The sequence below is a fragment of the Colossoma macropomum genome, unplaced genomic scaffold (genome assembly GCF_904425465.1).
Source record: "Colossoma macropomum unplaced genomic scaffold, Colossoma_macropomum, whole genome shotgun sequence".
Taxonomy (NCBI): Eukaryota; Metazoa; Chordata; class Actinopteri; order Characiformes; family Serrasalmidae; genus Colossoma; species Colossoma macropomum.
Genome location: NW_023494795.1, coordinates 37,638,640 through 37,664,615, shown reverse-complemented (window position 1 = coordinate 37,664,615; position 25,976 = coordinate 37,638,640). Strand labels below are relative to the sequence as shown.

At 38.9% G+C, this 25,976-nt stretch overlaps 1 protein-coding gene across 2 annotated transcripts; it reads right to left on the bottom strand.

Moving 5' to 3' along the window:
• Positions 1-753: 753 nt before the first annotated feature.
• On the bottom strand, positions 754-24,805 carry LOC118815928 (GTP-binding protein REM 2-like). Of its 2 annotated transcripts, none has more exons than XM_036582352.1 (5): positions 24,698-24,805; positions 22,051-22,352; positions 20,563-20,636; positions 10,731-10,908; positions 754-1,767 (listed from the first exon to the last, which is right to left on the bottom strand). In XM_036582352.1, the coding sequence occupies exons 2-5, from the start codon at positions 22,349-22,351 to the stop codon at positions 1,469-1,471; spliced, it is 852 nt and encodes a 283-aa protein (XP_036438245.1). In that variant the 5' UTR covers position 22,352; positions 24,698-24,805; the 3' UTR covers positions 754-1,468. The 2 variants fall into 2 exon arrangements, with proteins under 2 accessions (XP_036438245.1, XP_036438244.1); XM_036582351.1 differs by lacking the exon at positions 24,698-24,805 and adding an exon at positions 24,532-24,654.
• Between the last annotated feature and the right edge of the window lie 1,171 nt (positions 24,806-25,976).

Genomic DNA, 25,976 nt, shown 5'->3' with positions numbered 1-25,976 from the left:
CAGGGATTTCAAACTAGGTTCTACAGCTCAGCAAATGGCTTCAACCTGTTCTAAGACTCTAGGCCCAACATGCTAAAAACAAATCAGATGTATGTTATGTATAAAACTGGTGCACAAGTTTAAATATGCAGTTTATGGATCGTGTGCATGTCATGTCATGTCAAAATGCACTTCATATATATTTGATAGAGAGCTACACGAAACATGAGAGGACTGTGTAAAAAATGGGTGGAAATATTACACCCATATACACACATTTCATACAATTTACCAAAGTTTGAGCAACTCATGGCAGCTGGTTTTTAAAACCAGACTTAAATTTGCTATAGGGCCTCAAAGTGTCATAAAATTTCATTTTCTATTTTGTCTCAAGCTTGTTTTCAGCTCTTTTAAAGCCCTACACCTCATGAGCAATCAGATAGTGGGCGGGGCTATGCACAGTTTGCATGCTAAGCTGCAGTCTTAATGTTAAATTCAGGCATGTTGTGGCACATATTGCCGCTGCCATGGCTTGATACTGGAAAGCAGCAGTTTCTACCGTTTACTGCCCTTCCGTTGCTTATGACTTGGTACTCCTTCCACTCAATAGCACTAGCATCAGATTTTATGTCTGTGTGTTAACTGAATAAAATCTGATGCAGTTCTTAGGTGTTCTTTCCCCTAGCTTGGTGTTAAAGATTTGGAGCTGAAAGAGTTTGTACTCACAGAAAAAGAAAAGAAAGAAAAAAGAAAAAAGGAAACTGAATCCTCAGATTTTGTTTAATACATTTAATTTACCTCTCAGTAATGGAGGATGAAACCTTAGGGCTAAGTTAATCAAAGCCTTTAGTACACGTAAAATTCTTCGCACGTACATCTTCAGTGGTACAGCCAAGGGATACTGCAATGTGAAAAGTTCAATCAAAAGGTCTGTGAAAATCAATTTCCTAGAGACAATGGATCTGTTCTAATTTTATTTCTACAACTCATACTAATTAATGTAGTAGCACACCACAAGTTACTCAAAGTAGATAGTTTCCTCAAATCATTTACGTGAACTGAACTTTTTATAATGGAGCATGCAAAATACAGTAGTTCAGTCAGTCACAGCGCTACAGTTTTACATGTACTAAATGCTATGATTGGCCCTCAGCAGTGATGGTGTGTGACTGGACCAATGGGGACGTATATACAGAAGTAGTTTACAGTGGTGAACACTCGCTATAGCTCTACAATGCTATTACATACATTCTAGATGTAGTCATAAAACCATTTTGTTCCCTTGTGATTTTCTATTTCATGTTGTATTTCATCAATTCCTCTACACTGCGCTTCTTCAACAACAATCAAAAATTTTAGTTAATCTCTTTTCCTTCCAATTCTCCACTGCTGCTCATTAGATTATCGATTACCTATCTCTATCTATCCGCTCCTTCTCCTCCTCCCTGTACTCTCTGTGCATCTTTCTTCCTCTCTTTCGGTCTCTCGCTCACAGAGCTCCAAGATCATGACAGGAGCGAGACTTCTGCCTGAAGAACTTGCCACTTTCGCGCTCCTTTTCGCGCGGGTAGCGTGGCACCAGACTGGCGAGGAAGCGTTTGGCTCGTGTGGTCAGGCTTTCGCGGCGGCCTCCAGATGCCCCTTCTCCTCCGCCGGCCCCTAGTGGCCCAATACTCTCGCCACGCGCTGCCCGCACTGCCAGTTCCAGGAGCTCCGTGGTGCCATGGTCCAGAGAGGCGGACAGTTCCAGATATGGAGATTCATACAGAGCAGCACTGGAATGAGCCTCTGAGAAAAAGAGAAAGAGAGAGCTCACAGCGTAAAATATACAGCGGCCTTCAGTGATATTAAGACAGTTTTAATCAGAATTATTTTTATTATAGATTTTTACTGTGCAAATTTTCTTCGGGGGGCAACACTACAGATCATCATTTTCTTTTTGGAGTCTTCCTGGTAATATATGTCTTTTTTATTATAGAATAACAGCATTTTTTGTGCCATGTGCATAATACTGTATGTTGTTTGTGCTATATTGAATGTTTGTTCTAAGACTTCTTTGTGTTGTCAGTGAAAGGCAAGAAGGAACAACAAATAAAAAAAATATTGTAACTCTCTGCATAGGGCAAAAACTATGAACTACAATGTCTTGTTGCTTCTTTGTGTCTCTCTTTGGAGCACCTATCCATAAATTAGACATCAAGACTTATCTCTGAGGACGAAGTTAACAATTTTAATGCCAAAGAGAAATTAATTCAGTCACATCTGGACACAGCAAAAACATCTGAAACATATTAATGTTAAACTGCAATGACCAGTTTGGCTGAGATAAACTGTGCCTGACCCATAACCATCATAGACCAGCTTCCAAAGTGCAGGTATAAACTGCTGGTGAAACAAACTATGAAAGCCATACAAAGATTTAAGCAGTGTTCAGAAGCATGAGCCTGTTTGAATGAAATTACCTTCAATATCATTTACTGATGATTTATTATGCAACAGTACAAAAACTACCAAAGGAACCAAACAGAGGAAAGAAGTGAAAGTTTTGGAGTGTACCAGTGTTCCTGTTCAAATTCATGCATTATTAAGAAATTATAAAAAATGTGTGGAATTTCCTTTTAACCCTCCAAATAAACAAGAATTGAAAAGTACTCATGAAAGTTTGTCAAAAGCATCCGAAAGACTATCAGAAGATAGTCTTCGTCAGAAGAAGTCATGTCAAAGGTTTGGACTTTGCAAGATGTTTACAACCAAATACTAGGGTATAATTTAATAATTTTTTATTCAGTTTGCCTTTATTCAGTTTGTTTTTGGTGTGCTTACTTCATAAAAAATATATAATATTATACAACAGTTAGTTCCAGCCACACAAGCTGATTGGTTGAGAAGCATTCTAACCTTTTTTTCACAAACACTGTATCACTCCGCTGAGACACTGTTGCTACGCAACGACTTTGACAGCTGTAGGAGATGCTCAAGCCATTTGAACGTTATTACTTCTTACTTTGTGGAAAGTGGACACTTTTAAGATCACATTTGACCGACAGCCGATTTGGTCAGACTCTGAAGATGAGACTGCACTAAATTCTCAAACTGTCATCACCACTGAGCAGTTTTTCCAGTCGGCAGCTGTGACAGAAGAACAGCTAAACAACCTGGACCTAGCCAGACATAAACCGAATACCATTCGCCAAACAAAATGGGCTGTAAGATGCTTTACAGACTGGCTGGAACAAAACAACTTTAACACTGATCAAGCAAAAAATGACAAAAACTGAGCTAAACCTGATATTGCAGCAGTTTCATGGCTCAGTTCATACTTCAAAAGGCGAGGCTTAAGGCAGACTGTGCAGCGAGTGAGCGGAGCTCGTTACTCTGACATAGCAACAAGCTGCTTGTTAAGGAACTATAATTTGGCGTAAGGAATTGCTAACATTAAAACATATTAAATGCCACGTTCACAGCCCAATTTATTTATTTCTTACTTTATTTATTTAACTGTTGTATAAAAGCAATAGAACACTCGAGCTCATGTGTTATCGCGAAGGAGGGCTAACACAGAACAGGAGTAATTTGGGTGGTGGATCATTCTCAGCACTGCAGTGACACTGCCATAGCAGTGTTGTGCTAGTGTGAGTGGATCAGACACAGCAGTGCTGCTGTACTTTTTAAACACTGTGTCCACTCACTGTCCATTCTATTAGACACTCCTACCTTGTTGTCAATGTATATCGTCACTCTTGCAAGACAACACTGTGTTTCTAAAACGGTAACTTTTAGCAAAAAGTATTCCTAACTTTTAATATGATATCAGTAACAATATTATTATTATTATTGTTATTATTATTATTAGTAGTAGTAATATGGACCGTTTCTATTTGGTCCATACGTCATTAAATTTTGACAGTGTAAAAAGTAGCTGGCATTTTAAAGTATATGAAACAACTCTTTCCTAAATGATAAAATGCAAAAATACCCAAAATAAATAACATGTAACACTGTATACTCTTGCTTCATATTCACAGTTTAATTATTAATACACCCGTGTCATAATACGGCAAAAATGATTTCTCAGCAAATAGCGTTGTAATAGTGTTAAAAACTGGAAGAGTGAAAATAACAAAACACAGACCCAGTGGTAAACATAGCCAGAAGAAAAAGAGGAGGAAGGAGGGAGGAGAAAATCAGCCGACTCATTACTGTGGCTCAAGGTGGGTCATGGAGTGCCTTGTCTTCAGTTCTGCTTTTCCTCTCTCTCTCTCTCTCTCTCTCTCTCTCTCTGTTTCTCATTCCTTCTCTTTCTCTCACTCCCTCTCTCCCACCTTCTCTGTCTCTGAGTCATCCTCACCCTGGTCTGTAAACATTACACAGAGAGCAGTGTAACAGATACCTGCCTCTCCAGATGAAAAGCCTCATTATAGAACTTCACCTACACGTGGACTCACAAGCACACACACACACAAACAAGCACACACACACACACACACACACATACACACACACTTCTCAAGACATCTCCGGAAAAATCTCAGAAGCTGAGAGAAAGAGAACGAGAGGGAGGGAGAGGGAGGGAAAGAGAGATGGCAGTGCCGAGCTGCTAATCTAATGGGAACAGATTATGTTCAACCACAAAAATGGTAATTTCCCTAATTGGCAGCAATTAAAATCTCATCCATTAATTAAAGTGTGATACGTCCCCGATGGTAGATACAAAGAGAAATGGAACGGCTGAAGTCTCTCCAGCTAAAGCCCTTTTAAAATTAAATTTACACAGCGTAATTTTCTCTTGTACAGGTGCTACTGTGCGATATAATTTCCATCTAGAACGGCCATGTCGGTGCTTTTCTCCCTCCTCCCCTGAGAAAATTACCTACCGTTTTCACCAAACTAGTTCTGTCCTGATGCACAAGTCCATGATTTTCCACACAGATGTCGTCTCATTTAGGGGAAAAATGTTTTTGGCTGTTGCTCTCTAGGCACCTCACGATTTAATTTTGATTTTGATTCAGGGTGCCAAGGGGCAATTATAAAAAGATTGTCAATGTATTTAATTTTTTTATTTCTACAGCCGATTATTACACTACGATTATTTTTCCCTGTATTTCTAATTAACAACAGTGTTTTCCACAGGTATAAAATAAACCTGGAGAGAGTTTCAGGGGGAAGGAGGACTTTGTAGTCCATCTGTTTCTCTGCGTACTTTGTTAGCCCCCTTTTACCTTGTTCTTCAGTAGTCAGGACCCCATGGAACCTCACAGAGCAGGTCCTATTTGGGTGATCGATCGTTCTCAGCACTGCAGTAACACTGATGTGGTGGTGGTGTTGCGCTGGTCTGAGTGGATCAGACACAGCAGTGGGAGTTTTTAAATAAGTGTCACTGTTTTAAATTAAGTGTCACTGCTGGACTGAGAATAGTCCACCAACCAAAAACAGATACCCAAATAGCACCTGCTCTGTGAGGGCCCATGGGGGTCCTGATCACTGAAGAACAGGGTAAAAGGGGTAAAAGGGGCTAACAAAGTATGCAGAGAAACAGATGGACTACAGTCTGTAATTGTAGAACTACAAAGTGCACCTATATGGTAAGTGGAGCTGATAAAATGGACAATGAGCACAGAAACAAGGAGGTGGTCATAACTGAACAGTATATATATAATGTCCAAAGGTTTGTAGACACCTTCTCATCCAACGTTTCTTCGTAAATCAAAGGATTAATACAGAGTTTGTACACTCTTTGTTGCAGTACCAACCTCTACACTTCTGATATGGCTTTATACAAGATGTTGGAACATTGCTATGAGAATTTGATTGCATTTAGCCTCAAGAGATTTAGGTCAGATACTAATGTTGGATGAGCATGAGGTCAGGTTGGATGATTAGGCCTGGACCACAAACAGTGCACACTAGTGCAAATTAAAGAAGCTGAAACTACTAATAAAAAAAGGCTGTCTATATGTTTGGACATATAGTGCAAGTTGTGAATCATCTTGCAATTTTGTAAATTAAGTTTTTAACTAATCGTGACGTACTTCACATTTATTTGAGACCATTCATTTATTAAACAAAAACAAAAAAGAGAGTGCCAATGAGAAAAAGAAAAAAAGAGAGCATTTTGCACTGCAGTGACTACAGTTGCCAAGGTAATAATGACAATTCAGTATAGACTATGTGTGGGAAGCAATGAACAAGAAGTGTTAGCTTAGTTAAATTTGAATGTAGCCTACAATCTGTGCACTTGTTAAGCCTATAGGCAATTTAACCATCTAATAAAGCCTAAAAAGCTGAGAAGCAAAACTTATTTATATATAGGTTTTATAAAAATACTGTTAACTGTAGAGCTCACAGTGTTTCGTGTTCACCAGAAACATGAAATGCTGATGAAATCATTCATTAAGAAATTAAAAATATTAGATTTGAGAAGCCAAGCATAAAACACTGCAATAAGAAAGTCCAAAGATACATAAACGAATGGGATGTTCCAATCGTTTAAAAAAGCTATTTAAATCAATAATTTCTATGTTTTCAGTCATATAACAGTATGTGCATGTATAGCAAAGTTTAATGTAGAAAACTTTACTTTATCAGAATCCTTTTTATCCAAATAACATTGTTACACAATTGTTGACTTTCATTTACACTTTAATGTGGTTTTCAATGTTATGTTGAGCATATATATAAATCATATTATGTTGTTTTGTGAACGGATTTAAACACTTTTAAGAGAAAATAACGATGCATCTAAAAATCTATAATTTTTCTCACCCCAACACGCATGTTTGACTAGGCACTATTTGAGACTTTTATCCAATCTTATTTCGTTACAGACGTGATATACTAATCCAATCTGAATAGGGCTTAAAAGAACTTTCTGGACAGTTCTAAATGAGCTAGAGTCTGGATAGAGAGCACTGCAGTTTCCATCCAACGCCTCTGAATGCAATTAACCCCAAATGCCATGTAACACGCTGCAGGCACGCACACACATGCAGCGAGAGCTGAGATTACACAACATCCACAAACTCGCAGGACCTAAAAGAAAGTGTGTGTGTGTGTGTGTGTGTGTGCCAGTTTCTCCAAAGTCGTTTTGTTTTGCTTTTGTCTTTAAAGATGGATAAAGATGCATAAAAATGCAGCCAGTGAGAGCAATCTAAAATTGTGTGAGCGTGAGTGTATAGTTTCATGTTAAAGCCCATCCTCCTCTCCTCCCACACAGAGTGGATGCTGCTGTTCTCTGCCAGTGTGCATCTCTGCTTTCATAAATCTGCCAACATCCCATTCCTCCAGCTGGGACCCACATAGGACACACACATACACACACTGAAAGGAAAATGCACATGCACAAACAACCGCCTGCATACACTCACTCACTCATGCATACACACACACACAAACACACACACATACACACACACCCTGCCTGTCACTGCACAGAGAAGAGGAGAAAGAGCAAGATTTGGAGAGTCTGAAAGGCAGAGTGAGAGATTCACTGGCAGACAGCAGAGCCACAGAGAGAGAGAGAGAGAGAGAGAGAGCGAGAGAGAGAGAGAGAGAGAGAGAGAGAGACTGAGGAAAATGGAGGCAGAGGTGGAAAGAGAGCAAGAACTGCTTACCAACTATATACAGAAAAAAACATTTGGGATGGAAGTGCAGTGCACAAATTTAAAGGTCACGCTGCACAAAAATCTATATCCAAGCTAACTGCTTGCACAACCGCACCCAGACATTTTTAGAATTTGACTCTGAGTTGAATCTACATTCGAACGATTTGGCTCTAGGCCACAGGCTCAGGCAGCACATCCCAATCTGAACGTGCTCTACTTCAAAATTGGTGAAGTAAGCTGCTGTCAGCCAACTGACACGGATTTATTTACAGGAGAACACACAGAGCTCTTAAATAACTGTGCTATTCACAATGTTCTGTCATTACTACATTTGTGCACTTACAAAAAGCTCTTTTTAATTGTCAAACTGTACAGAAATGATCTGTCTTAGAGGAAGACGTTTCTTGGATTCTCTTGAATATGAAAAAAGAACAATATATTAGCGCATGAAGAATATCAGTGTTTCTTTGATAATTTATTTTTAGAGGGCCTCATTGGTTGTTAAACTGTCTTGATTACAGGTCTAGATGACACAATATAGAATTAATATTGAATATTTTAGTGTTCCTAGTTAGTAACCACTATAATGCTACTGATCGCAAGTGGCAAAAAAGGACCTGACGCATAAAAATGTTCTGTGTTGCTTTCTGTGTGCATTGTTTTTCTGGTATAAAAGCTTTGGTGATTAACATAACAGCATACAGCAAGCTGTGCAAGAGTGCCAAGGTTACCATCAGCTAATATTGATGACCTGTGGTTTTATCAGTACCAGCTGAAGTGAGTTGGATACTGACTGACTAATAGGGGTGGGAATTTCTAGGCGCCTCACAATTCGATTTGATTACGATTCAGAGGGCTGTGATGCGATTATAAAACGTTTATCGATGCATCTCGATGCATCTTTTTTTTTCCTATACAGCATTTCTTTTTTCTGACGACTTTGTATTTTTAAAGCAAAGTATCTGGAATGATCCAGAATGAATTTACTTCCAATATCTTTTTTAATAAAACAAATGGAAGTGATGTGGTAAGTGAACTGGAAGGCTCTCATTCAGTGCTCTTGTTTGGAGCACATGAGACGCTGCTGCCACTCATCTGTGATAAAATGCGCTGTTACAGTGAAATAAGATCCTGTGGCAATGGATGTCCACGCAGCACGTTACAGCCGTCCTTAACTTTGGTTTTGGTCTGGTTGTAGAGAGGGGGGGTTGCTGCGTCAGTAAAATATCTTCGAGACCGGACGCTGTATCTCAGCCCCAAAATGTGCAACACAGCACGAAAGCCCTGGTTCTCAACGACTTAGTATGGCAAATCCCTGGCAATTAAAGGTGCGACAGAGTTTGTAATTCGCTTCCGAGTTGGGTGGAAGCTTTGACATCGCTTGTTCGATTCTCCTCTGGTTGGCAGCAAGTACAACCGGTAGGAAAACGGGTAGAAATGTGTAATATGGTTTCTCATGTTTGTCGTTTAATCCTCCTTTGTAGTAAAATAAAGCTCTACTGATCGTTCTAACACTGTTTTAACAATAAATGTTCTTAAATGCTGCTAATTCACTACCCTATAACCCTGAAGGCTGGCATGCAGACTGCAGGTCACATAGCAACGCACAGTCTCACAGGCAAAGAGAGCGATTTAAGATGAACAGATGGAGACGAATGGACTTATTCGCATTTATAAGCACCACAGTTGGTTTCCTGGTACGAAATCTGCAACGATAGACTGACAAACACTAAAACTTTGCAAAGCTGAAGTCAGCTTCTCTTTCAAATTGTCCCTTTCCACCTTAAACGCCTTTACATTCTGGCGCCTCAGGCATGGGGGAATGGGGAAATTCAAACGAGAAGCTGGTGAATGAGAATTGACTTCAGCTTCGTAAAACAGTTGAACGTTGAGAGACATTTTACAAGAAACTGTTCTAAGCCTGCATTTTTGTTTATATTTTTTAGCCTATACTAGGATATTAGCACATACTGAGACATACTGGACATAAAATGTTGTGGCTCCCAAGGTCGTCTGATTTTTGTTGAAAGGACAAAATGGCTCTTCTTAACATTTGGGTTGTCGACTCCTGACCTAACCTAGCTTTTAATGTAGAGGGTGCCGGTCGGATTTCTCACTCATCCAATTGTGTTTTTGTTATGTGCACGTCAGAGACTGTCCGGGCGCTGCACTTACCCACTTCCAAGTTTCGCCTTTTGCGTTCCATCAACATTACATTATAAATTAAATATTAGAAAATCGATTTTTGACATTTGTGAATCGATTCAGAATCATCCACGTCCGCATCGCAATGCATCTAAGAATCGATTTTTTTCCCCCACTCCTACTGACTAATGTCACGCCTCCTGCCGAGGATGTCTCCTTTGTCTATTCTCTTTCTCCTGTGGGATCAGTTGAGTCCATGGACTATTTAGAGGACTCCAACTCCAATGAGTTGGAGTCCTCCCTTCACCATCCACCAATGAACGTTCATTCTTTTGTTCCTCCTCACCAGAATTCTGATTACACACGCCTATTTATCATCTAGTCATTAGCTAGTCAGTATTTAAGCCTGGGCTTTGGACTAGCACATTGTGAAGTACCGCCAACTTCATTGTTGCATACTGAGTGTTCTGTTTTTGTTAAGCCTTTTTGTGTATGATCTTTTTTGTGTTTTTCGACCTACCCCTTTCGTGTTTGCCCTTACCAGTTTGTTTTCTGTGATTATTCTGAATGATGATGTCCCTTTGGTTACAGTTATTGTCATTGTCATGGGTGCAGTCCAAGTTTATCTAGGCTAGGTTACACCTATTCTGTTCAAGCCTGGTCTTCTTAGTAGATTAGGGTGTAACCAATGTATTCACCTTTTAGATGCAATGTGTAAAAGAAAAATAATATACTAATCGTTGCTATTTAAGATTTTTCCTTCTTCTTCCATTCTCTTTCCGTGTTCCCAGAGTCTTAAAAAAAACAACAAACATATCTGCCTTAATGTGAAGGTTCCACTGTCTTGTGCTTTTTTTAGATGGGATTAGTGGGCAGATGACCAAGATTACTTGATGAGACGCTCACTAATTTCTATGGTAGAGGAAACACGGGACTGGACAATTATCTCAACGCTCCCAGCTCTTCATTTAAAAATGAGTAGTAAGCAGGTCAAACAGAACATACCTTCTGTGGTGACCTCTCTGGAGCGGACCAGATCACTCTTATTACCCACAAGAATGATGGGCGTTTGGGGCTGGTTTTCCCTGAGGAGGAGGCGGAGCTGAGCCGTGCGGTGGAAACTGCGTCTGTCTGTCACCGAAAACACCAACACACACACTTCGCACACCAGCGTGGACAGATCCTGTCAGAGCGAGAGCGCGTGAGACAGAGAGAGGAAGAGAAAGCATGAGAGAGACATCCAATGTGTTACTGTCGGTGTAAATACATGATTCATCTGAAACATACGCATGAACCATGCTGATTTGCTACACAGCGGCTGGTGCTTCAACACGTGTGAAGTAGATGATAGCAGATGATCTCTTATGAGCCGGTCGTTGGTATAATGGATTTTTGTGTGAGTGCTTGGACTCACATGGCATTCTGGGTACTCTTGTGGGAGTTATATACCAGGCAGAATCAGCCAAAATAGCAGGTGAATTCAATAATGGGTAATGGGTGGCTTTGAAGTCACATATATTTTTGAAGATTTTTTTGGAATAAGCCTTTTGAATTGAATATGAAAACTCCAAGGCCACGTAACTCAAAGCCCCCGTTACACTCTTCATGGAGCTGAACTTAAAAGTTGTTACAATGACAAGACTTCATAATTAGCTGATGAGTTGAATCAGGTGTTTTAGAGCAATTATGCAGTCCTGTGGCCCTCCAGCACTGCAGTCTGAAACACCTGTGCAGGAAAAATAAGTGCTAAACATCGAATAGCCCATTATGGGAGACGTGACTGAAATGTAATTGCCGGCATGTTCATCTTCCTGACAGACTTCTCTTTAGAAGCCTTTGAAAAACTCCCTAAACGTTTTGGGGCATAGCTATCATGATGATCATAACGTCATGTCTACTGTCATGTCTAAACTGCCTTTTTACTGATGCCATGTATGCGATATTTTCATGAATCTGACATGGTGGAACTGCTGAAGAGATGAAATCACAGCCTTTATTCTCAATTTGGGTCTAGACCTCAGATTCCTGGATTATATATTAAAATTTCACAAGAAGCATTAAGAATTTTGATGCAAATCAGAAAAGCACATTTTATCAGAAAGAGCCATAGAGACACATTTTGCTCAGTCAGTCTTAAATAGTGATTCCAACTTAATAATGAAAGCTGCTGTCTTCCCAAAGGGAATCAATGTTTTAAGAAAATTAATAATGATAATAACAAACAAAATAAGTGTGCAGGGAAACTATGTAACTTCACTGGATGTATAAAAAAAAAGAGCGAAGCTCTTATTGATCTTCAGTTCAGTTTTTGCTAATGATTCCAACACACTTGTTAGGAACTTTCAACTATGTTTCTGAAAGATAAAGTGTCATCTCCCTGTTGCGTTCAAAAAGAGCAGGGTAGAACTGCAACCCAAATGCAAATGAGAGTCTGTGCGCCTTCTATTTGAAACATCTTCATTATTAGTACGATAGTCTGGAAAACAGGAAAGGAGCTGTAATTTATTTTCTGCCCAAGCAAATTAGTTGCTGGAGCTGTGGAGTAAATTAGACTCTTATATGAAGTGTTCGAATACACATATCAATGTGCCAAGATCTGAGTGTCAGTAAGCGGCTGGAGTGTGCCAGGTCTATATATTTTCTTGTATTGGCCACAGATATTCTGGTAGTCATTTCACCATATATATTCTGGTAGCCAATACCAATACCAGTGAAATTACATTCTCAATACCTCATTTGATACCACAACAACAAAAACCATTAACAACTGAAGTAAATGTGAACATTAACAACTAAAACAAACAGCATAATGGCATGTAGCCTTCCAGCAATTCCAAACAGGAGTACAAAGCAATGTCAGTAATTTCAAAGAAAAATAATAACAACACTTGTATTTCTGGACCACTTTTGCTATGCTAGCTGTTAATTAACCATGAGGCTGAACTGAAAGTGACCTGTTCAGGCTCTTTCAATTGCTAAATTTGATAATACCTCCCTCACTTTTAGTTTGAAATGATCAAAGACATTGTTTACTTTCATTTATCTCGAAGGAAATGTATTTTAATATGTGAGTTTAGTGTGCTATGCTGTCTGGTGCAAATTAAATGTTTTATTTAGGACAGTTTGTTTTCATACTTGAACAGTGCACATCAAACCAAACATCTGAATCTCATGGATAAACCACAAAAACCCAGGTCTCAGTCCACTTCCATGTGAACACTGGTTTAGTTTATGGCTGGAGGAAATAGATTTTTATGACGGTCTGCACCAAACAAGGGAAATTAACATCAGAGCATTCTTTACTTTTTCCTAGCAAGTCAGTGCTGTACTGTCCTCAGAATCTGTCTGTTTTAATATTTAACTCGACAGATGCTCATGTCTTTCTTGTAGCCCAAGCTGCTGCTAATAACAGTAGACAAGCAATAAGATAAAAGTACAGCAAAGTATTTGATTTTGACACATGAAGCACAGAAAGTACTTTGGGCCAAGCATTAGAGATCTGATTGATTGGTTAAATTCAAACTGACAATCCAAATCATGAAGAAGTAGAGATCAAGTACAGTTATTGCTTGGATTGTGACATACACAGTTAAGTTTCTCAATTTCCACTTTATGAAATGGGTGAGAAAATACATTTTTATCAACAGTACACGTGTGTGATGGATATGACAGATCTGGATTTTACCAAATGATGAGCTTGAGAACATTTAGAAAGGTCAGTTATTGGCACCAATGGAGACAAACGTCAAAATAACAGAGCACTTGGATCCCTTTCAAAATTCTAACCAAACAATGAGCACACATGTATTTTTAGTGCACTTTAGCTGTTGTGAAATCAACCAAACCAAATGAAAAAAGAGACAATTTCACAGAAACCCAAACTGGTGCAGACTTTAGCAAATCAACTAGGTGTGAAAACAGCTTTATTTAGTGGTGCTATTGCTGCAGTGGCGAACTTGTCACACTGTTTGATTCCTGCGTCTGTTTTCATCTGCGTGCAGTCAGACAAGAATGTGGCATCAATTTCGACTCTGAGCTACTTAATCTGTAGAAAATCAGTGCTTTTATGTTTTTTTTTCATTTTGGCTACAATATGGCACCAAAGTATTGGTTCCTGTGCCACCTCAAGTTACTTATAATCTACGTAATATCACAGAAAAAATTGTGAAAGAACTGTGAAATTGACCGATCATTACCCAACCTTGCCCTTTCTGTACTGTCATTACACGGTTTGAATACATTTTCTTTAAAGTATTTTTTTTCAGGAACACTCTCTCCTGCCTGCAGAGAAAAGCTATTAGAGGCCCACAGAGTCAGAGAGTCTCCCCAAGAGCTGCTTTCCTCAACTCTTCATTAGCGTAGCAACACCCTGTGGAGCACAGTTGAATCACTAGCTGTCTTCAACACATCCACAGCAATTACCCTGCCCTAATAGGCACAAAGCACAAAGGTGCACTGGACACCAGGCAGTTCAGCCAGTCAGCAGACAGTACATGCAGAATCAGAAACCTTTCCTGGAGTGAATATCATCTACCTCAAAATGTACGAATCAAGTCAAGTCTAGCAGTCTTTATGGTCATTCCTCAATATAACTTACAGTGGAACAAAATGTCATTCTTCAGGTTCATGGTAATAAAACATAGGTTGTACAGATAAAGTGTACTGTTTTGTTCTCTCATCTTTGTTTTCATTTCAGTAAGTCACTAATAAGTATTAAAATGTGAATATCTTGAAGCTAAATTAGATAAGTACATCTTACAGTTATGCAGTGTCAGGTGCATTTTCTTTTGAAATCTTAGTTCCTTGTGGCCCATAATGTTTATAATTCTGAGTTTTTTCTTTTATTCGTTCCCACCCATTCACTGGTATAATTCCTCAAAAATGTCTTTCAATCTGCATAAAATCACAAGAGACTGTGAAACTGGAACACTTCCGTACTCACATGCAAACGCATCAAGCACGTGAGTGAATGGGTTATAATTTTTTTTAACAGTAATTCTGATTTGGTGATAGATAGCTAGGTCTAAAGCCTTCCCATATGTTTCAAAGAGACATTTCTTACCCAAGTCCATCTAAATGACTAATGTTTTAGTTACTTCTGGAAATCCCAAACCAGATGCCATAGTGACCAATTTATTTGCATTGCTTGGTTTGTACAAATGACTTTAATAACCATGCTAGAAATGAGACACTTCATCCTGTTGTGTTGTTGTGATAAGCACGGCAACAAGCCACAATATGCCACAGACATGTAGGCCTGGATGACTGGGTGATGTAATCCGAATCAGTGTTGACTGAAAAGTAACCCAAAGACAATGCTTTAAAGGTGATAATTGGCACGCTGGGGAAGAGAAGTGACAGAAAAATAGAGAGGACTAGTTCAACCTTAAAAAGCTTACTAAATAATATTAATTAATATGTACATATAGGACTTATTTTCTTTTACATTCAAAATAATGCATTTTTACAATAATAAGCTATTAGGACACTGTAATAGGGATGCAATAGTACATGGTATGTTATTGAACCGTCGATACGCCCCCTACGGTTTAATACGGATACATGAACTGCATTATTACTATACGCCTGTTATTTTCCTACATTTTGCAAAACTTGCTTATTGCGCTGCAGACTACACACAGGTTGTACATTCAGATCCACAGAATTTCTCTGGAGCCTATCAGAATTTCTGTAGTTGTGTAATGCTAATAAAACACCTGGTGGAACATCTCACAACTAAACTGGCAACAGGTCAGTAACATGACTGGGCATAAAAAGAGCATCCCAGAGAGGCTGAGTCTTTCAAAAGTAAAGATGGGGAGGGGTTCACCACTCTGAAAGACTGTGTGGTAAACTGTGCAACAATTTAAGAATAATGTTTCTTAACTTAAAACTGCAAAGAACTTGGGGAATGTATCATCTACGGTACATAATATCATTAAAAGATTCAGAGAATCTGGAGAAATCTCTGTATGCCAAGGACAAGGCCAAAAACCAGTATTGGCTGGCTGTGATCTCTGGGCCCTCAGGTAGCACTGCCTTAAAAATAGACATGATTCACTGCATGGGCTCAGGAACACTTCTGAAAACTACTGTCTGTAAACACAGTTAATTGCTGCATCCGCAAATGCAAGTTAAAACTCTACCATGCAAAGGAAAAGTAATATATTAACAGGATCCAAAAATGCCACTGCCTTTTCTGGGCCCAAGCTTATTTAAGATGGACTGAGTCAAAGAGTAAAAGTGTATGGTGGCCTCATAAAGCAAAATTTGATATTCTTTTTGGAAATCATGGACGCTGTGTCTTCTGGGCTGAAGATGAGAGGAACCATCCAGCTATTTATCAGCAAACAGCTCAAAAACCAGCATCTGTGATGGTATGGTGGTGCATTATTACAGATGACGTGCTTCTCAGGGGCTTGCTTATTTCAGCAAGACGATGCCAAACCACATTCTGCATGAACTACAGCAGCATGATTCTTTAGTAACAGAGTCCAGGTGCTTAATTGGCCTGCCTACAGTCCAGATCTGTCATCCATCAAAACATTTAGCACATTATGAAACAAAAAATACAACAAAAAAAGACCCATTAACTGTGCAGCTAAAATTCTAGATCAAGCAAGAATGTGAAAGCATTTAACTTTCAAAACTACAACAACTGGTCTCCTCAGTTCCCAAATACTTACAGTGTGTTGCTTAAAGCAAAGTTGATGCAACACTGTGGTAAACATGTCCCTGTCCCATTTTTGCAATGCGGTGCTGCCATCAAATTCAAAATGGACATATACGATTTCAAAAGCAGTGACATTTCTTAGTTTTAACTCTTGATATGTTGTTTTGATACTATTTTAAATGAAAAATAGGGATTAAATGATGTGCATATCACTGTATTCTGTTTTTATTTACATTTTGCACAAAATCCCAACCTTTTTTGGAAAAGGAATCAAATAAAGATACCAAAACCATACCTCTATATATATATATATATATATATATATATATATATATAAACAAACAAACTGAAGGCCCCCTATACCATTGCATCCCTATAGGTCAGATGAGATGGAAAACTATGAAAATATAATACTTCATGGTTTCTACCGCTATCTATGACTGAATTCCAGAAATTCTACACTATAATGATAACTTCTAATATGTAAAGTAGGCCTGTGCAGGATCCCAGTATTTGGGTAATCGCATGGAAAATGACTGTGGAAAAAGTGAAACTGGGAGACATCATACCTTTACAAAAAGCTATGTAATGCTGTATGTTTTAGGAGGAATACCAATATAATTTTCACATTTATTTATTTATTTTTTGGTAATTCCGAAATGTTTTTTTTTCCACCAAAAAAGACAACAACTTGTTGAAGGGATAACTGGCACAAATTTCTGGCTCATACTTTCTCAGAAGACATAAAATAAATTACAAATAATATAAATAAAAGTGCAAAATTGCATGGAAAAAAAGGTTAACTTGTGAGTTGAAGCTTAATCTCTGTCAAATAACAGAACACAATTATGATGCAGTTCAGTAAATTTGTGGTTGCAGTATACGGTTACCATTCTTTTTTCCACAAAACTGTAAATAATCCAGTAAGAACAAATGGAATCACGAACGTCACACAAACTTAACCACCCGAGGCCATAGTGTCTACAGGTGCTTAGCTTAGTCTGATGCTTTTTGTCCAAGGCCATTTTGCCTATATTGTCAAAATATATAAGTGTTGAGACATAACATTGTTTTTCCCAAGAAGGGAAGCCCTTTATCTAATGTGTGTAACCCGATGCTGTGGTCTGAAGATGACCGAAACCATACACTGTTACATAGAGAACTTTTTGTAGAGGTATGTTGTCTGCCTCCTCTGTCTCTGCATTCAACCAGTGTGGCTCAACAGCCACATTTCTAGAACAATCAGACCAGATATTGAACTAAGTCAACAAATGAAAATAAAAGTATGAGAATATAATATTTCATGATTTCTGTTGGCATCTATGGCTGAATTCAAGAGCACCTCTACTATAATAATAACTTTCAATATGTAAAATAACAGGATCCCATTATTTGGGTAATGCCATAGAAAAACACTGATTAAATCAGGAGACATCATACCTGTACAAAATCCCATCTATATAATGGTGTATACTTCAGGAGAAATTCTAACATAACTTTCACTTGCACTTGTGTTTGGCAAATGAGTGTTATTATGGCTCATAATAACAAAAGCAAACAAAAAATGTGTGGACTATAAGGCTACATCTCAACATTAAATGAACTAAGCTTTACAAGTTTATTAACAGCATTATACAGCCAGACCTTGCGTTTCTATAAAAAGAGTAGCTCTTAGGAATTCATGACTCTAAATTCTTATTTGTTTTGCAAATAAGAAGCTAAGAAGCTAAATTCTTCCATTTTTTTTACTTTGATGATTATTCCTTTTAGGAATATTTGGGATTGTGCCAAACAGAACTATAGAAACCATTCCTGTTATCACACAATTTTTAGTATGAAGTCTAAGTGTATTTAATTCAACACCCCAACACACTCACTAAGCACTTTGTTAGAAACATTATAGTAATACAGGGTAGGGCCTTTGCTCTCAAACAGTCTCAATTCTTTGTGGCATGGATTCCACAAGATGTTGGAAACATTCTTTTGAGATTTTGCTCTATGCTGACATTATTGCATCATATGCCTGCAGATTTTTCAGGTGCACTTTCATGCTGTAAATCTCAAGCTGTATCACACCCCAAAGGTGTCTGTGACTGGACTGGATTCAGATTCGGGTTTGGGGTTTGGATTCAGATCCTGTGACTGGGAAGTAGGGGTTGACTGATATTTTTTTCAGGGCAGATACCGATATTGATTATTAGTAACGAAGGATACCGATAACCAATATTTGGGGCTGATGTTCATTTACCATAGATGAAAAAGTGAAAATTTACAAGGATGCAACTCTTATTCACAACTTACATTATGAACACTAGAACATTATAAAAATAAATTGCTTTAAGCTTTAGACAGTACAGACAGCAAAAACAGTAACAAACATTTTAAAGTTGCCTTTAAGATAATAAACATATCTCTAGCTCTCAAGGACGTTTATTAGTCAGTGACATTTGAAAGAAAAATGGAGCTAAAAAGGGGCTCAAAAGCTTACACTAACCAAATACATAGAACTGTTAATGTATTAGAGTAAAAGTATTACACTAAGCATCTAAACAATCATGCAGTAAAATTGTCACTACTTTTTAAAAAGCAACAACAATGAAGGAATATTTTATGCCATGACAAGCAGTAGTTGAGCTGCTGAGTATATCAGATGTCTTTTGCACTGCATGATTCTGTGGAAACAGTCTGTTTAGTCTAAGCAGAGTGGTGGAATCTTTGAAAGTTGCTGTCTACACGTTTACCAAGAGAAAACAGAAATGAAATTGACCAGAAATTATGTATAATTTTTTTGTTAAATGTAAAACAATACAATAAGATTTTACAAATAATTTACTGCTTTCTAGAGACTTGTCTTCATAGCTGGTCCACTAAGGCTTTGCTGCAGGCGCACACATTCTGAATGCGTTCAAACTCCTACAGAACAGCGTGTCTGCCCCCACACACAGGAACCTCATTCTCACCACATAGTGTTTCGGACAGGGCTCGAGCTGCATGCACGAGTCATGTTTGTTTGGCTGGAGTCAGTGAAATTAAATAAGCGAGTGCATTGAGCTTTTTTGCCAACTACGTTGTTGAACCGCAATGTTTTTACCTATCAGTCAGGCTGATAATCGGTAGCCCCTACTGGACAGGCCACTGAAGAACAAAAACTCACTGTCATGTTCATGAAACTGAACGACTTTTGCTTTGTAACATGATGCATTTTCATGTTGGAAGCCATTAGAAGATGGGTAAAATGTGGTCATGAAGGGACGCACATTCTCAGCAACAATACTCAAACAGGCTGGAGCACTCAAAGTGTGCCAAGAAAACATTCCCCACACCATTACACCACCGCCTGGACTAATGACACAAGGAAGTTTGGGTCCATTGATTCATGCTGTTGGTGCCAAATTCTGACCCTACCATCTGTGTGCCTCAGCAGAAGTCAAGATTCTTCAGATCAGGCTATGTTTTTCCAGTCTTTAAATCACCAGTTTTGATGAGCCTGTGCCCGCTGCAGTCTCAGCTTTCTGTTCTTGGCTGACAGAAGTGGAACGCAACATGGTCCTCTGCTGTTGTAGCCCATCCACCTCAAGGTTTGATGTATGCATTCTGAGACGCTTTTCTGCTCACGACAATTATACAGAGTGGTTATCTGAGTTACAGTAGCCTTTCTGTCAGCTCAAACCAGTTTAGAACCATCCATAGAACTGCCACTCACTAGATGTTTTTCTTTATTGCACCATTCTGAGTAAACACCAGATGTGCGTGAAATTCCCAGGAGATCAGCAGTTATAGAAATACTCAAAGCCTGACACCAACAAACATGCCATCGTCAAAATCACTAAGATCACACTGTTTGTGAATGTTAATGTGAACATTACCTGAAGCTGCTGGGCTGTTTCTGGATGAAGTTTTGCCCTACGCAACTGCCTCATGTTTGGCTGATTAGATAACTGCATTAATGTGTAGGTGTACAGATGTTTGTAATAAAATACTTGGTGGATTTTTTAACAAGAAAATGTCAAAATATCATTCTATTTTTTAAACTAGTTATGTACTTTAAACATATGAAGAAGGTAAATGTGGCAGACATATTGAAGACAAAGGAAAACCATGCTCATGTTCATGCTTTCAGTGCAGAGATCAACCTAACACACACACAGAGCTTAAAAATCTCACCTGTCTCCAATTATCAAATATAAAGATGGTGCTCTCCTCGTCATCCACGGTGACAGTTCGAACATAGCCCTCTCCTACAAGACAGACAGACACACACACACACAAATAGCTGTGACCAGAGAGAATAAAAGGTTCCTGAGGGACTGCTGTGTTTTCTCTTCCCTCTCCTAGGGCTTGTGTAACAGCAATAAGCTCCCTTCGGAGCACAGACCACCACACACTGCAGAAAAACAACTTACATTTGACCGAGCACTGTTATCCACTGCACCACATTAGCTATCATAAGGTCACGCTCCTGGTCTCCATTTAACAAGCCAGCTGTCTAGTCCGAGAGGCCATAACTAGGGCGTTTGTTTTATAATTCGACATTTGCTGACAGACTGATATTTCACTGGCACCTAATACAGCACAGTCTGCCTTTCTACCCAGTATAAATCAACCAGTGTGTTTATATGTATTAGGGTCCAAAGGATATACTGTTTGGTCAATAATATTTTTGAGGTCTGCTGATTTATCGGTATCAGCAAAAATCTCACGGATATTGGTTAACTTTATACCATAGCATCTTTGCTATGAGAAAAACGGTTCACTTTATAGACTACAAAGTTGGCATTCACATCTGCTCACTTCTATTACAGCTATACAAGCTGAACTGGTGAATTCTAACACATAACGCCATCATAGTTAAAATGACAGAAACATGTAAAATATGTCTAGGCCTACGCTTTAACACAAAAAACTGATTCTTACCCCCATACAAATGTTACATTTGGCCATAAGGGGGGAAAATAAAATACAAGGACGATGCAGGATATGGGCATTTCAGACTTTGCCAGAGTTTGCTGTTAATTTGAGATTAAGAAATATAACACTTAAGAACTGGCAAGTATATTAGTCAGAAATTTTAACCATATTAAATTATATATTAATGGACTGTTAATATTATCAGTTTTTGGAACTTTTTAGTTTTAATTCTCGCAAACAAATTTCATGTCAGTCAGATCCTAATCTGTATGCATTAACCAGTGAGTGTATTTGTACAGGGTCAAAGAAATGCTGCAACAATTAAACACCCACAGCTCAGTTAAATGTCTGTGAACAATCACTGAAAGATCATCATCATCATCATCATCATCATAATCAACAACAGAACACTTGTCTTTCCAGTTTATGCAAAATTGTACTCACTAGCCACTTAATTAGAAACACCTACCTGGAAACTCTACCATGCCATTGTGCAGTTACAGTTCATCTGAGCCCATGTCACTGCAAAGGTCCTGTTTTCAGAAACTGACCAATGATGGACAGGATAGAGGGCAGCTAAACAAATCTGCAGAAATGGGCTACAGAACGTAACTGTACACCCATTACGTGGGTCTGTACGATAACGGTAGGTGAACCTCATAAAGTGGAAATACAAGATATAAAATTCTGCTAATGTGGATGATGATGATAAAGTGGATGCATAACTTTAGTAAATCACTGTACCATCAGAATCCACAGACGCAGTCCTGTCCATCTCCCCTGCGAGGGCGATAGCGAGTGACGTTTTGCCCACCCCATTCTGGCCAAGTAGTGCAATCCTCAGAGGGCCATCCTGTCTCTCCTCCACGTCTACACTAATGACCTCATCCTGTGCCGGGATGAAGCTTATTGGAGGAGGGGATGTTCCGCCAAGTCCCGGCGTCCAATCACAGTCATCATTGACTGCTTCTTCCCTTCTGAGCTGATGTTTGATTGGAACAGGGGTGCTTCCTCTACGAAGTGGTGGGGCACTGGACAAAGTCATGCTACAGAAATAAAAAGATCAGATTAGTCATCAAGAGAACTGGAAACAAAACGGTCAAATGGGCTGAACTAGGGATGGGCACTATGACAATATGTTACTGTTATCCTGCTATTCATTTTGTAAATGGACATTAGCAGTACTTCTAAAATGCTGAACAACTGCATGTATCATGAAAGACAGATTTAGATCAATTTAAGATCAAGCCAGCATGCAGCAACAGTATAAGCTGCACAGTAACAAGTAGCTGACTGGATGTCATACCATTATGCCTTCATCTTATTTTTTTTTCTCCAGATGCATTTTGTCCACAAAAAATCACATAACATCATGTAACATCAACACATTTTCTGTTACTGTGAAAATGTGTTGATGTTACATTTTTGCCATTTCACCCACATTTATCCTGACTACAGATGAGTATTACATTAAGAAGTTAAAAACTGGTTAAAGTAATGAAATATCAGGACCTAACAGACTAATGTTGCATCAAACAGTGGCCACAAGCTGCCATGGAGTATACATTTTAACCATACACAGTGCATTAATTAAGGGGAGACTATATAACAGTATTTATTGTTATTGTCATAAATTACTTCACATTACGTCACAATATGCTTTTCCGAGCACACGGGTTATCGTCATGTCCTAACAAACTGCATGTTTAATTACAAAGACATCATAATTTGGTCTGTGTAATTGGATTTAGTTCATCGCAAGACGTGAAACTGCAACACAGAATTAAAATAATAGTTTTCATAGTTTCAGATGGTATTTTTTACGTATGGCACTACTGGGGCTTTTTTGTCTGTTCTGACTGAAAAACTGAATATCACAATACATGTAGTGTATTGAGAAAATGTTGAAGTACCATGACGTTATATTTTTGCCATGATGTCCACACATATTATTCATTATATTAGTCATTAGTCCTATAACATAATTAGTGTATTAGTCGTTATATCATATCATCTTGTTCTGTGGTTTACCTCAGATCAAGTAATGTGAAGTTGAATCTCTCAATTCTGAAGTGAGCTAGAAGAAATTACTATTACTATGATACACCCAGCCCTACTCACTGTTACCTAACAGGCTGAAAACTGAACATTTTGAGAGCGAGAGAGACACAGACAGACTTTGTAGGCACTATGACCTTTATTTCATTACAAAAAGCCAGTCAAAAGTGAGTAACCCAATATTAACCACAAGCCTATGTTTTCTAACACAAACCTCTTATTATGTAATATCAGAGTCTCCTCATGGTCTACATACTTTAAACAGATGGTTGATCAAGGGTTCTTTAGTAAAGGGAATGGTTCTAAAGGTTTCCATTTGCATGCTTAAATGTTCGATTGCCTGGTGAAATTGTTGTTCAGATTGATGGAGAATGTGTTGTATACGGGTCTATATGGAACCCCTTTTAAAAATGGTTCTATATAGCCCAAATACTGTCTAGACTGACAACAGCAGAATCCTTTTTGGCGCTATATTTTTAAAAGGGTTCCATATAGAACTATATACAGTTCACAACCTCCTTAAATTTGAACCTTCAGGCATGCAAATTGATCTGTGTAGAACTTCTATACAGAACCATTCCCTTTACTAAAGAACCCTTGAACAACCATCAACCAGAGCACCTGAATGCTCCCACTATATCTGAATCTGAGTCATATTCAGTTCTCACCCTGTAAGTAACCTTACTGTTTTCAGCTTTGTTGAGGATTTGTTGTGCCCCACTAGCTACCTTCTATTTTCGTACTTCTCGCCACATAGCAAAATTTGCCTAGCTTCGTAGCAAAGCAGCTAAATTACACATTTCAAACACCTCCTATACTCTTCAGACTAACTAGTCCTCAGGAAATTCGCTAAAAAGTGCTCAACTGAGAGGTGAGAGAGATAAACACGGAAATATTACTAAGGAACGGATAAGACACCGCTAAGTTTACTTACGAAAGAAAAAAATAAGAACTATTGAGTGTTTCCAGAACTCTTCACATTAGCTAAGGTAACAAGCAACCGCCATGAACCAGCCTTCAAACAGCTGAACTCCACCAAATCACCCGCAGCGCCTGTTCGCGCCGACCTCGCCGAAGTTTTTTGGTCCAGCTGGTCGTGTGAGGCGGCTCCAGGTGTGAAAGTGCAGCGAGTGCTGGTTTATGGCGCTTTTCTCTCCTATCTCCTACCTCTCTCGCCCATTAGAGATCCTCTCTCAGCGCAGTGTGTCCGTTACTCCGGTTTGTGCTGCTCGGTAACGGCGGCTCGCGCGCTCCGCCTCCCGCTCTCCCACTCAGAGGCGCGCGCGGCTCTCCACTCGCTCACTCGCTCACTCACTCACTCACTCTTACTCACCTGATACAGCACTACAGGCACCTATAGAGGAAGAGGTCTCTCTCTCTCTCCCTGCATCTTCTTTCTTTTCTCTATATTTTTGTTTTTCTTTGTGCATCTGTTTCTCTCTACATATCTCTCTCTGTCTTTCTGTGCTCCTCTCTCTCTATACTTGTTTCTCTCTGTTTTTGTATGGTTTTCTTTGTGGGTTCTTTCTCTCTTTTTCACCCACCTCTCTCTGTGTTTTTTGTGGGTGTCTCTCTTTACATATATATATATATATATTATATATATATATATATATTATATATATATATATCTTTTCTATACATATGTTTTGTGTATGAGTATTTCTCGTGTGCATTTCATCTCTCTCTCTGCACTAGTGACTCATGCCCGTGTGAAATCAGAGTGCAAACAGAGAGACAGATTACAGGCCTAGCACTCACAGCTAGGCTAAGCGATTCTCTTCCCGTCGTGGTTTTGGAGAAAACTGCTCTTATTGTTGATCACTGCTTCCCCAGTGTAGCGGGTCTACACACAACTCAGTGCAGCTCACAGTGCGTGGAGAGTCAACAGGGGGCAGCAGAGAACAAATGAAAAGACCCACCGCAGCGACGTTTAGTCGTGTTGTTCATTTCTCCCCCTGTAGATGTCTAATGCGATCATTTCAAACTGCAGAAAAATGACAGCCAGCCCTGAATTATAATTTAAACCACATTCACAATCACTTCAGCCAGTGACCACCAGCCGAAACCCACACGAATCCAGTCTCTCCACTACAGGAGCGTGTTAAGTACATAAAAATGGTTATGTGGTCAAACTGGCCCACAGTAGATCTGTCTCTATATAGTTATACTCTTATTCAAACACACAGATTATAGATCAGTCTCAGGTAGTGCAATCAGAAAGGGTGTGATTTTGCTCTATAGGCTTGTTTAATAAGAATGACAGAATATCGTGGTCATGGTGACAAATATTATATTTTCTCAGTTAATTTAAATTCAGTATTAATTTTGACCGAAGGTTTATACAACTCTCCCTCGCTTTCTTCATGATCACTAACCTCCATCAGCTCTGCTCCTTCAGTCCTGTCAGCTTCGTCTTTCTCTCTCTCTGTTCCTGTGTTGAGTAATACATTCATTTTTATCAAACTTCTTATTTGAATTTTCCTCCTTTAATGCTGCAGCAGTTTCATTCTGGCGCCTCGCAGCGGGAAATTCGACAAGACTCAGGAGAACAGGAAAACAACTTCAGCCTCGACCCTTTCACTGACATTAACTTACAACAATATATGGCA